The sequence below is a fragment of the Peromyscus californicus genome, unplaced genomic scaffold (genome assembly GCF_007827085.1).
Source record: "Peromyscus californicus insignis strain IS unplaced genomic scaffold, ASM782708v3 Scaffold_21__1_contigs__length_65335640, whole genome shotgun sequence".
NCBI classification, from domain to species: Eukaryota; Metazoa; Chordata; class Mammalia; order Rodentia; family Cricetidae; genus Peromyscus; species Peromyscus californicus.
The window spans coordinates 7,531,814-7,544,908 of NW_026294514.1; the positions used below are offsets into that span (position 1 = coordinate 7,531,814).

General features: G+C 43.8%; 1 protein-coding gene across 1 annotated transcript in view; it reads right to left on the reverse strand.

Moving 5' to 3' along the window:
* The window catches only part of Dnah7 (dynein axonemal heavy chain 7), a 260,952-nt gene that overhangs the window by 61,127 nt on the left and 186,730 nt on the right, over positions 1-13,095 (reverse strand). Inside the window, exons 50-51 of the mRNA XM_052749441.1 lie at positions 7,892-8,025; positions 6,636-6,971 (exon numbers count right to left, since the gene is read on the reverse strand). Coding sequence (XP_052605401.1) covers positions 6,636-6,971; positions 7,892-8,025 — 470 coding nt within the window. The remainder of the gene's footprint in view (positions 1-6,635; positions 6,972-7,891; positions 8,026-13,095) is intronic.

Sequence of the window (13,095 nt, forward strand, 5' to 3'; positions counted from 1 at the left end):
CAGGGGAATATTGATAGAAGAAAGGGAAATAAAAACACTCTGTACATGCATGTTTACACATGTGTGCACATATGTGTACCTACATATATACACATATGTAGATAAAGCTGCCATTTGACCCCTTTAATAAAACAATACCTACTGTATTTGTTTGCTATAATTCTCCTTAATCTTTGATGAACAGTTAGCTTTTTAACTGAAAACTCTTGAAACTGACAACTTTTGCTGGGAGAAAAATGGCCAGGACACGCTAGAAGACTTTGGGTGTAACAAGAGAGTGTATACAAAGGTTTGCCCCACCGGTTCCATTCATTCCTGTAGCTCCAGCCACCACAGACGTCCATGAAGCTGCACCAAAGGCCACCCACAGGGACGCTCAAGGGCAGCAAGCATTCATCGTGGGCCCAGACCGAAGCCAATATTCTCAACAGCAGGAGGGATCAATACCTTCAGGGAGAGTGGCAGGCCAAGGAACTATTTGAAACTTAAAGTTGAAGACGGGCTTCTTTCTCCCGTTGAAGATAAAGAGACAGCTTCCCCTCCCTCTTCTTAGAGCCTCACATTACCGAATCTAAAAATGTCAAGTATCTTCTACTCTCTGAGCTTCTCAATCTTTTGATTTTATTTGTTGTCTGTGTGAGAGAGAAGTGTTGGTGCGCGCGTGCCACAGAGCACCTGGGGAGCTCAGAGGACAACCCCCGGAGTCTGGTCTCTCCTTCCACCGTGGGGTTGGCAAAGCAAGCGCTTTTATCCAATAAGCATCTGTGTCGGCTGTGACAGGTGGCTGGCTCCAAGACTAACTTAAAAAAAAAATCAGCAGCCCTCTTACATATAAATGATAAATGGACTAAGGAAGAAATCAGGGAAACAACACCCTTCACAACAGCCACAAATAATCTGAAATATCTTAGGTTAACTCTAACCAAGCAAGTGAAAGACCTGAATGACAAGAACTTTAAGTCTCTGAAGAAAGAAATTGGAGAAGATATCAGAAGATGGAAAGATCTCCCATGCTCATGGATTGGTAAGATTAACATAGTGAAAAGGGCAATCTTACCAAAAGCAATCTACAGATTCAATGCAATCCCCATCAAAATCCCAACAAAATTCTTCACAGACCTTGAAAGAATAATACTCAACTTCATATGAAAGACAAAAATGTAAGATAGCTAAAACAATCCTGTACAATAAAAGAACTTCCAGAGGTATCACTGTCCCTGATCTCAAGCTCTACTACAGAGCTATAGTAATAAAAACAGCATGGTATTTTTAAAAATTCAGGTGAATTAGTGGAATCAAATTGAAGACCCAGATGTAAAACTATACACTATGGACACCTGAGTTCTCAACAAAGAAGCCAAAAATTATATAATTTTAAAAAGAAAGCATCTTCAATAAATGTTGCTGACATAACTGGATGTCAACATGAAGAAGACTGCAAATAGATCCATATCTATCACCCTCCACAAAACTCAAGTCCAAGTGGATCAAAGACCTCAACATAAATCCAGTGACAGTGAACCTGATAGAAGAGAAAGTGGGAAGTAGCCTTGAGCACACTGGCACAAGAGACAACTTCCTGTTCAGGACATCAATAGCATGGGCACTAAGATTGATAATAATTGGGACCTCATGAAACTGAAAAGCTTCTGTAAGACAAAGGACACCATCCATTGGACAAAATGATAACCTACAGAATGGGAAAAGCTCCTCACCAACCCCACATCTGATTTCCAAACTATATAAAAAACTCAAGAAACTAGACATCAAAAACAAAACAAAACAAAACCCCAAACAATCCATTTAAAAAATGGGGTACATATCTAAACAGAGAATTTTCAACAGAAGAATCTCAAATGGCTGACAAACACTTAAAGAAATGTTCAACATCCTTAGTCATCAGGGAAATGCAAATCAAAATGACACAGATTCCATCTTACACCTGTCAGAATGGCTAAGATCAAAACCACAAATGACAGCTCATGCTGGAGAGCATGTGGAGCACGAGGAACACTCGTTCATTGTGGGAGGGAGTGCAACTACATACAGCCACTTTGGAAATCCTACCTATAGACCCAGCTATACCACTCTGATGCTCCATCATACCACAAGGACACCTGCTCAACTATGTTCATAGCAGCTTTATTCATAAATAACCAGAACCTGGAAACAACCTAGACATCCCTCAGTTGAAGAATGGAAAAAGAAAATGTGGTACATTTACACAGCTGTTAAAAACAATGACATTATGAAATTTGCAGGAAAATGGACAGAACTAGGAAAAAATCATCCTGAGTGAGGTAACCCAGACCCAGAAAGACAAGCAAGATATGTTCTCTCTTATAAGTGAATATTAGCTGTAAAGTAAAGGATAACAAGGCTACAATCCACACACCCAGAGAGGCTGAGTAACAAGGAAGGCCCAACAGAGAACACATGGATCTCCCTGGGAAAGGGAAATAGAAGAGATCTTGTGGATGGACTGGGGACAGGTGGGGATGGGAACATAAGGGATTTTGTTGGGGGGTGGGTAGAGGGGAAGAGTACTGAAAGATATGACTGGAAATGGGGAGCATTTGGGGTCCAGTAGAAACCTGGTGTGAGGGAAACTCCCAGGCATCTACAAGCATTACCCCAGCTAAGACTCCTAGCACTAATGGATATTTAACCTGAATTGACCATTTCCTGTGACCAGGTAAGATTTCCAGTGGAGGGAGTGGGACAGCAACCCAGTCACCCAACCTTTCACCTACAATCTGTCCTACCTATGGGATGTGCTGGGGTAAGGTTGGCCTAGAGATTGGGGGAGTGGCCAACCAGTGACTGGTCAGCTGGAAACCAATTCTACAAGAGTGAGCCCACCCCTGACACTGCCTGGAGGGCAAGGATTGAGAGGCTAGATGGTCCAGAGACCTAGGATAGAACCAAACACAATTGGAGAAAAAGAATGTCAGTGTAATGAAGCCTAATGACAATCTGTTATACGTATAGATCGGTGTCTACCCCAACTGTCATCAGGGAGCCTTCATCCAGTAACTGATAGAAACAGATACAGAGACCCACTGCCAAACATTAGCCTGAGCTTGGGGAATCCTTCTGAAGGGAAAGAGAAAGGGTTATATAAGCCGGAGAGGTCAAGGACATCATAAGAAAATTCACAGAATCAACTAACCTGACTCATAGGCGCTCACGGAGTCTGAACCAACAACCAGGGATCCTGCATGGGACTGACCTAGGCCTTCTGCATGTATGTGACAGTTGTGTAGCTTGGTCTACTTGTAGGATGCCTAACAATGGGAGCAGGGGCTGTCCCTGACACTTTGGCTAGCTTTGGGAATCCTATTCCTCATACTGGGTGTTCAGTTGGAACCTCCAGGTCACTCCTGCTTGATCCAGAAAGCCCCATTCCTCTCTCTCTCTCTCTCTCTCTCTCTCTCTCTCTCTCTCTCTCTCTCTCTCTCCAAACCCCACCCTCTCAGAGAATCCCCAACAAAGAGAAGGCACCGAAAGCCCAGTTCCACATTCTTGGCAGACAGCCACTCCTCCCCGGAAGTTGCCATCAGCCCAAGTGCTCACCTAAAGTACGCAGCTTTTGACCATACTTGGGTACAAACCCAGTTGGTGGCGGGTACGTCATCACCCCTCGCCTACAGGGTATATAAGCTCCCTGCTTTTGTTTGGGCGTGTGACTTCTCCAGCCCCAATCTCTGGGGCTGGAGTACTCATCTGGGAGTTGCTTTGCTCAAATAAACCTGTTCTTTTGCCTTTTCAATTCGGCTTGATCTGGCTTACTGTGTTGGCAGAGAAACCTATTATTGCATTACAGAAAACCTATTACTGGGTCACTTTGCCTGGCCTTGATACCAGGGGAGGTGCTTAGTCCTGCAATAACTTGTTATGCCATGCTTTGTTGATACCCATAGGGGGCCTGCCCCTCTCTGAACAGAAACAGAGGAGGGGTAGATTGGTGGGGGGAAGGGAGGGAAGAGGAAACTGCAGTTGGGATATAAAATAAAGTTTAAAAATCACTTCAAAACCTAGTTAAGTCTTGCTTTATTATCATCATCATCATCATCATCATCATTATTTATTATGGTTTTGCAAGACAGGGTTTCTCTGCATAGCCTTAGCTGTCTGGGAACTTGCTCTGTAGACCAGACTGGCCTTGAACTCACAGACATCTGCCTGCCTCTGACTCCCGGAAGCTGGAACTAAAGATGTGTGCCACCATCACCTGGCAGAACTTGCTTTAAGACCAGGAATGTCTTAAAAGTCTGCCAAGGTCCTAGAAGCCATTGTTCTGAAACACAAACCCAATGTCTGTGGCAGGGCAGGGGCTAACTTCAGCAGGCTCCTTCCTCACTTTAAAATGTAAAGTTGTCTCCTCTTTCGGAAGTATGAAAATCTTGCTCTTCCCCCTGATAAAGTTAATTCTAACACAGATGGTCCCTCAGTTAGGGAGTGAGAATGAACTAAGTGTGACTTCATACTTGGTTACTAAACGGGTGAGATGCCTTCCTGGCTTTGCAATCTCTCTACAGATTGCCCGATGCAGAGCACGCTGGTTTAATGTGCATTCCATTTTTAAATGGCTTTCTTTTTCTAATGCCTTTCTGGAGAGGACTCTGAGTTAGGAGAAGATTTAGATTTTAATTATCCTTCCCTAACAACAGGCACACAATGGAGAACTTTTAAAAAATGAAAGCAAAGGAAACACTGCACTCCACAAAAAACGATTCCCGTGAGTTCCGCTGATAAGGGTCTGAGTGGAAAATGCCAGCTCAGGAGAACACATATGGTGATTCTATTTAGACAGGCTTCTAAAACAGGAAAACTGATCTGTGGTGCCGCAAGTTGGACAACAGCTGTCTTGGGGTTGGGGGGAAGGCGGTGGGCGGTGGGTGGGGGGATGGGGGTGGGTGGGGTGGGTGACAGTCAATGACTGCAAGGGATGAGAGGCGGTCTCCGGATGCTGATGCTGCTCTGTCTTGAGCTGGGTGCTAGTGACACTGCGATGCTCCCTTCTGAAAATTCATTTCTGCATATTTCTGTAGGCACACTACTATCTTCAGGAATGATTTTAAATGCATCTTCTGTATTAGTCTTCCTATACTTTATATTTACAGGAGTCACACACACGGTTTTCATTGCTTACAGATAAAAAGTTTTAACTACAAATAAAAAGCTGTGTTTGTTTTCTACATTATTATCCAAATCTCATATTGAGGTAAAAGGGATTTGATTTCTTTGAATTTCAAGGGCTTCACTTCTGTCGTGAAGAAACAAACACCTTGGACAAGTTCTAATTCGGTATAACAAGAAAAGGAGAAAGATAAAAAGTATGTTTGAAGCAAGAAATCATTAAAACTTTTTAATACTATACCGAAAAAAAAAAAAATGTACGTTTCAAAGGCGGTCAGAGAAATTTTCTTCTCCTAGACTCCAGCAAATTTCTAGACTTTAAACTACATAGAAGATAACATTCTGGTGGCTGTTGTGTTAACTAAGGCTGAGATTAGGAGCACTGTGAGCCAGAGAGATGCCTCGGCAGGTAAAACATGCCTGAGGACCTGAGTTCAAATCCCTAGAGCCATAAAAAGCTGGATGGAGTAGTGCATGGTTACAAAATGGAAGGGACAGGGAAACTGACTGATCGCCCAGGCCGGCTAGCCTGGAGTACACAGCACAGGCCGGCTAGCCTGGAGTACACAGCACCAAACAACAAATGAGACCGGGCCTTGACCAAGTGCAAAGTGCTCACCAACTCCAGAGGATGTCCTCTGATACCCACACGTGTGCTGGGACAGCCTCCTGCCCTCACACACAAGCATGTTTGTCTGTTTGTCTGTCTGTCCCCCCCACCCACCCCCACACACACTGATGAAACTAAAATCCCATCTCAGAACTTAAAATCCAGTGTAGAAAACAGATGGGGGTGTCTCTTTAACTAGCATACTAGAAACATGGGAAACTGTGAAAAGAAAGATCAACTACGATTTTGTTTTTCTTGAGTAAACCTCACTAACTTGAAAACGTCAAGAACAAAAACCAAACACCCCAGATATTAGAAACAAACGCCCAACTCAAAACTGCATCTCACTGGCAACAAATCAAACGAACTTTATCCTCTCATTGACTTGAGATTTAACAAGATCTCAAAAGTACGTTTGCTTTTTATATACTTACATCAACAGTAAGTAAGAGTGTCCCCGTAGATAATCATAATATAAAAAGCAAATCAGTGGCAGATTTTTGTTTTGCCCTGGTACCTGGCAGAGTTCCCACGTAATCCACCCAAAAGCTTTGGAGGTGGCTCCGAGTGTCCACTTATCACTGGGGGATACGCCCTCTCTCCACCCCTGTGGCCGGTAGGGTATTCTGCGAATGGGAGCTAGAGCTGACGGCTTCCCTTGTTTAGGATTGCATGACAGTCCTACAGCTCGGCGAGCACTTGTTTCCCAGACTGCAGTGACGCGCATCTGCTCTGATTCCAAGGGCCCAGTTTACTCCTGGGAAAATGATGCCGCCTGCAGCTCACTTCAGGCTCACGACCTCGACGCTCACGCCACCCTGAAAGGCCATCCAAAGCCGGGGCTTTCCCTAACTTGGTATTAGTCAGCGTTTCCTTCACCTACCTTTTGGATAAGACCTCTGATTTCTCTGAATTTTCAATGGACAGGATGAACAGGTTTATGAACCAGATCAGGGAATACTGGTACATGGGCTCGATGTTGGCCAAGTCAGCAATGGAGAAAAACAGGATGGAGGAATGGACGGCAATGGGGCGGTAGCCCATGCGGGTGTTATCAATCTTTTTCTCTGTCTCCTCGGCTACTTCCTGCTTTTGAGAAATTTCATTAGCCAAAGCCTTGGAAGAAGATAATATCTTAATCGCAGTCTCGTCTTCTAATATATTGCCTTCTGAAGATGAAAGGACTTCCAAAATCTTGTCTTCTATTTCCTTTAACTGCCTGGAATGAAGCACAGTTTTCTCAGAACAGAAAGAAATGGTTTAAAAGCACTTCAAATACACCGTCTTTTCTTAGAAACAGACTCTGTAACCTACAGAAATGCATTGCATCATGACAGATGTCTTGAAAAGGGATGCTTCGAAATTAACTTCTTATCTTGTGAAATGTCACAGACATTGCCTCCCTGCTCCATCTCTCTTGCTAATGATCATTCATGTGATACCTTGACAGAAACGTGGCAAGCCAGTCTCCTTGCCCACCCAGTACCTCAGCTCAGAGCAAACCCGGGGTACCACTCCATTTACTTCCTGCACTTTTACATGACTTCGAGAGCCTCACTGTGATACAGATGCTGTGAGCAGAGAGTGGCCAGTTACATTTGGGCATTCTTTCATACCATGCTCCAAAGAGCACAGGTCACCTCGGTCACACAGTGAACGCACAAATGTTAGCACAGCGCCTCTGCTGAGGAACTGAAAACCCACGGCCAAGTCTGTGGCAAGACTTCTAGTTCTTTCCATGTCTGAGAAAAGGACTCAGGAATGTAGTTCTCTAAATCAACACAGGGGCTCTGTAGCCCCCACCTTACAAAATTTCCCATTTTGGGGGAGGAGCTGGGGAGAAGGCTTAGCAGTTAAGAGAACTTTGCTCTTCCAAAAGACCCAAGTTCAATTCCCAGGCAACTCACAACTGCCTGTAACTCCACTTCCAAGGGTTCCTATGCCATTTCCACCCTTTTCTGGCCTCTAAAAACACCCACATACATGACACACAGACACAATAATAAATACAAAAAAAATACACCTTTAGAACAAATTCCCATTTGGTGTACCTAGTCAATCCAACTAAATAGATGCTTCAATGTACTTTATTATAATCACAAAACAAATAATAATTCTGCATTTCATGATGTTTCAAACCTTTTGTTCTCGGCTCCTTGCAGTATCAAAGCTTGCTTTTCTTCTTCGAGGTCTGGCCTTTCCCGCGCCACCACAATTCCCAAAAGCTGATCCTGCATTCCCTCTGGAGTTATCATGAAGTTCAATAATGTGACCTGCAAGCCAAAGGATATATTTTGAAAGTTCATTGTTTTTTCCACTGAGAAAGCTTCTGAGTGTATGGCTCAGGATTCCATCCATAGAACACATATTGTGGTAGTCACAGGTAATGACTTGAAAACATAGGTATGAATCATAGAGAGCCAAAGGGACAAGTAAGCCTGACTGTTGGATTAAAAACCCACAAAAGCTTGTGACAGTCAGAAATTGAACACTTATAACAGTCTATTTATTCCCAATTCTAACTGGTCCAATTTCTGATGTTTTTAAACCGTGATATTAATTAGAATAAGGTTGGAACCAGTCCCTAAACCAGACTGGACTGATTCTCTTTTTAAGCCTCCTAAAGGTGTCATGAAACAGTCTTGAGAGAAGAGAAAAGAGGACACGGAACTGAAATGCTTTGAGTGAACTATTTTTTTATGTTAATGAGCCACTATCCTGCAGGAAGAAACACTAGGAAATTTACATTTTAATAGCGCCCATCAAGGGCTATCTGCTGACATCCACTCCATCCAGATACCTAATTAGCTAGTGGAGGGAGTGCTGTGGTTGTACATGGCCACACATTGGCCACATCTTTACAATTCTCCCTTTCCTGGTTCTTCCCAGCAAATACATTAACGTTCTATAAAAAAACAGCCACAGTCCCTGCCAGCTCTAGCAGGATCTCCATACTGTTGTCTGTGCTTCCCCATCAGCTTTACTTCACAGCCCAGCCCTCTGCAGCCTGCTCCCTTCCCAGCCCCTCCGGACCGACCAATGCACACGGCAAAATAATAGCAACCATCTAATTCTGGTCACCAAGAACCCAGCAGCCAATAAATGCCTTCTTGAGCTTGGCTTCCTTTGACGTTTTATTGGTTCTTGTATATTTGCCAGTCAGCTGCCCACATGCCTTGGGGTCTGCAACCTCATCTCCAGCCTCCACTACTTCCTTTCCTGTCTCTTACTTCATCTACACTGTGAGCTGACGGTGGAATCCATCCATAAGGGCTGTTACATGCCTCCCTGAGCTTCAGCGTTTGCTCTACTGAACACCCCGACTTTGTGATAGACCAGATTAACTCTTCATTTTCCATGGTGCAGACCCACCTCCTCCTGGACACCGTCCCAGTGCATCCCACCCCTCCCCCACAGCCTCCTGTGCTGCTTCATCTGCTCCTAACTTCCTACTGCGTACATTTGACTGGATGCAGCCATGGGCTTATTTATCTCTCACCCGGGCTACAGTGAAAGTTGCTTTTGCCTAGGGATTGTCTCTTACTTGACTTTGTAAGAATGCCAATGGTCCCTGGATGTGGAATAGTTTTGTTATTCCTAGCTCCTAAAATTTTAGCCATTTGATGATTATTTCCCAAGAAACTTCCTTCCATTCCATCCATAATACAATGAGTCAGGCTGTATGCTAGGAAGAAGAAAGAGATACTGCCTTTTTGTTTAGTTGGGGTGGTGGTTTGAATGGGTATGCCCCCCCCCCCCCATAGACTCATGTGATTGAATACTATAGGGAGTAGTACTATTAGGAGGTGTGGCCTTGTTGGAGTGGATGTGCCCTTGTTAGAGGAAGTATATTACTGTAGAGGCGGATTTTGAGGTCTCATATATGTTCAAATTATGCCCAGTGTGAGACACAGTTCACTTCCTGTTCCTTGCAGATTAATATGTAGAACCCTCAGCTCCTTCTCCAGCACCACGTCTGTTTGCATGCTGCCATGCTTCCTGCCATGACAATAATGGACAAAACCTCTGAAACCAACCCCAATTAAATGTTTTCCTTTGTAAGAGTTGTAGTGGTCATGGTGTCTCTTCATGACAATAAGGCCTTGCTGGTCAGAGGTCGCAGTCTATCATGGCTTGGCAGCTTTTTCCAAAGCTTGACTACATGGGGACGTCTCCCACCCTAGCAAGACTTCCTGCTCTCTATGTGCCCTTATCTGAAGAATGTGTCTGGGCCTAGAGGAATGACCTTATCTGAAAGCATCTCTAAGTCTAGTTTCCTGTTGGAAGTCTTCCCCCTGCTGCATAAATGATACTAGAAGCTGCCAGAAGCCACTAAGAATATATGACAAGTGACAGCTAATATTCAACAGGTTGACCTCCTAGATGAGTAACTCTGATGGGGAGCCCCACTAGACAGAGATCGTGGGGTTACTGGCTGTGGAAAATTCTGCTTATAATTTTCTCATGTGCTGCCACAATTCATCCCTAAAAAGAACAGCTGTGGGGTTCTTTCCACAGCCTATGGGTAGCATGTTTTATACTTTTGGGGCACAATTATGTCTGTGAATTGACAGAAGGATGACTTCTTATACTATGTAATTTTGGTGAATAAAATATACTTTCTTAGCCAGGCCTTTATTCTGTGGCTTCAAGACAATTACAGACCTCAGAACAAATCCAAAATAGATGAGTTGCCCCTGGAGATGAATTGCTCCCAGGTGTGTAATTGTGGAACCAAGGTCAGACACAAAACAACTTTAGAGCCAGTTCTTCGCGTGCAAAAAGCCTGGCTAATAACATTAAAGACCTAACTTCATGTGCAAATTCTCTTAGCAATTGACTCTCTGCATGTACTCCTAACCTCACTTTTACAACACAAGGCTCCAGGTTCAGCCAACTAACTATTTATTGTTTAGGTCCTGAATTTCAATGTCACTCTGTCAGGAAACGCTGACCACTCAGAGCTACCTGCTTGTTTCACAGACTGCAGATCAGGGAACTTGGCTGGTAACTGAGAGAGTTGCCAGGTTTACTCACCAGGCCTGGTCAGAGCAATAGTTCTTGCCTGAGAGAGGGTGTGTGATTTCTCATGTGTTGCCAGGCTGGCTCTGTTTCTTATCGTTTACTCAAGAAATGCTATGTGACCCTGAATATGTAATTCATATATTGTCCAGAGTTTTCTATTGGAGATTTTTTTCCGAGATGAAGTAAAGAGAAAATTACCATCAGAAAGCGTGTGTTTCTTTCTTATTCCCTTCAGAAAGGGTCTAGCCCTTATCACATTCATGGATTTTTTTTTTTTTTTTTTACATAATCTGGGTGCAGTCTTGGAGCTGGTTCTCAAGGACTGCAATAAGGAGCTTTGCCACAGGGCCCTGCTGCCAAAAAGAAGCCTTATGAGAGCACTGTGCCACTTTATGCAAATTAGGGCTTGTCCCCAGGCTCCCCAATCCTATCTATTTCCCATACCCTGGAATAAAGCTGAACAAATTCACCGAAGTCATGTCCCAGAGGGCTGTCTCCATGGTATCCACAGCCATCTGAACCCTGTTCCCCACTTTTACTCCCTCCACCCTCATGGACCAAAGCACCAACCATTCCAAGGAAGCAGCAGAACTACAGGAAACCCTGAACTGGGACAGTTGGAGAAACAGAGTACAGACAATGTCCCGTGGGACAAGGAACTACACATGGTCAATATTCAGAGCATAAAGAAAAGGCATCTAACTCGGGCAGTGACATGGGAGGCTTACCCAAGAGATGGGATGCTGAGCCAGACTTTGCAAATGGCTGGCAAAGAGTTTAGGGATAAACAGGACAGCAGTATAGGCCTGACAGTGTTCATATGATCAGTTTGCTGCAATCCCCTGCAGAACTGGGAAGCCAGGAGCAGTGTCTGGATTTCAGAGTCTCTCTGAATTGGTCTGGAGTGGACCCATGTCTTTGGGAGCTGATTTGCACGTGCAGCCAGGGCTGAGGAAGACTCCGGGCAGAGGAAACAGCACAGGAAAGCAGTGGGACAGGTGGGCACATGAGCAGAGAGCAGGAATCCCATCATTCCAACATGGAGAGCCTGTGCGTAGAACCTCTTTCTAGGCCACTGATAAATGAAGGTAAGTAGTTTGTATCATGTGCAGCCAAGAACCCAGCATTTCCTTTATTGCTCACAATAGCCTTGAAATTACTGTAAGATTTCAGTAACTGTCAACGGCCAAAAAAAAAGGCAGCTCAGCACTCGCTCCTGTGTACAGTAGTTCCTTAATCAAAGGCCACCTCTCACGAGGGACCTCTTCCCTAAACTCAGGTCACAACACACAACACAACAGCTACATGCTGACCATTTTGCTCAAAAGGTTTAAATATATTTTATATCACAACTTACCTAGATCATTGCAGCAAAAATTGCTGTTTTGTCATATCTAAATATGGGGGTTTTGTGAAATACTAAAACAGGAGAATCAGCAGAAGAGAGAAACCCAGTGAACAAACGTGTAGCATGTCACAAATAGCCAAACACACACTCATATTAGAAAGATAATTTGCATAGTAACGCAGTGTTATTTTTGTTTTAACCCATCTAGGCTCTAATGCTCTAAAGGACTGTTAAGGGATTAGAGAAGGGTGCATTTTAAAAACCGATGTGCAGATCAATGGAATAGAATCAAGATCCAGGCAGCTATAGTCACTGATTTTTCGAAAACAAAAACATACAAAAGTACACACTGGACAACATACAGTCTCTATGACAAGTGGTACTGAGGAAACTGGGTGCCCACTTGTAGAAGCATGAACTAGAACTCATCTTCCAGCCTGCACAGAAGCTCCAAATGGATCAAAGACTTTACTGTCAGAGCCCTAACTCTGACATTATCAGAGGGCAAGACTTCAAGGTATAGGCAGAGGCAAGGACTTTCTCAATAAGAACCCAGGAAATAAGACCAATAATTGATGCATGTGACTCATGAAATTCAAAATCTTCTCTGCACCAAAGGAAATAGCTGACTGAGTGAAGAAATAACCTGCAGAACGGGAAAAAAATCTTTGCCAACTGTCCATCTGATAGAGGATTAACCGATAGACTATATACAAACCTCTGCTGCCCCCAAACAGAACAAGTAAGCAAAACACACAACCAATTAAATGGGCCGATGAACTGAACAGGCGGTTCCCAAAAGTGAAATACAAATGGCCAATAAACAAATGTAAAGTTGTTTATGCTCTCTAAGCCAGCAGAGAAAAAAATCAAAACTGTATTGAGATTCCGTATTACTCCAGATGAATGGTGGTCATTGAGAAAACAGTCCATGCTGACAAGGATGCAGGGAAAGGGGATGCTCACGATG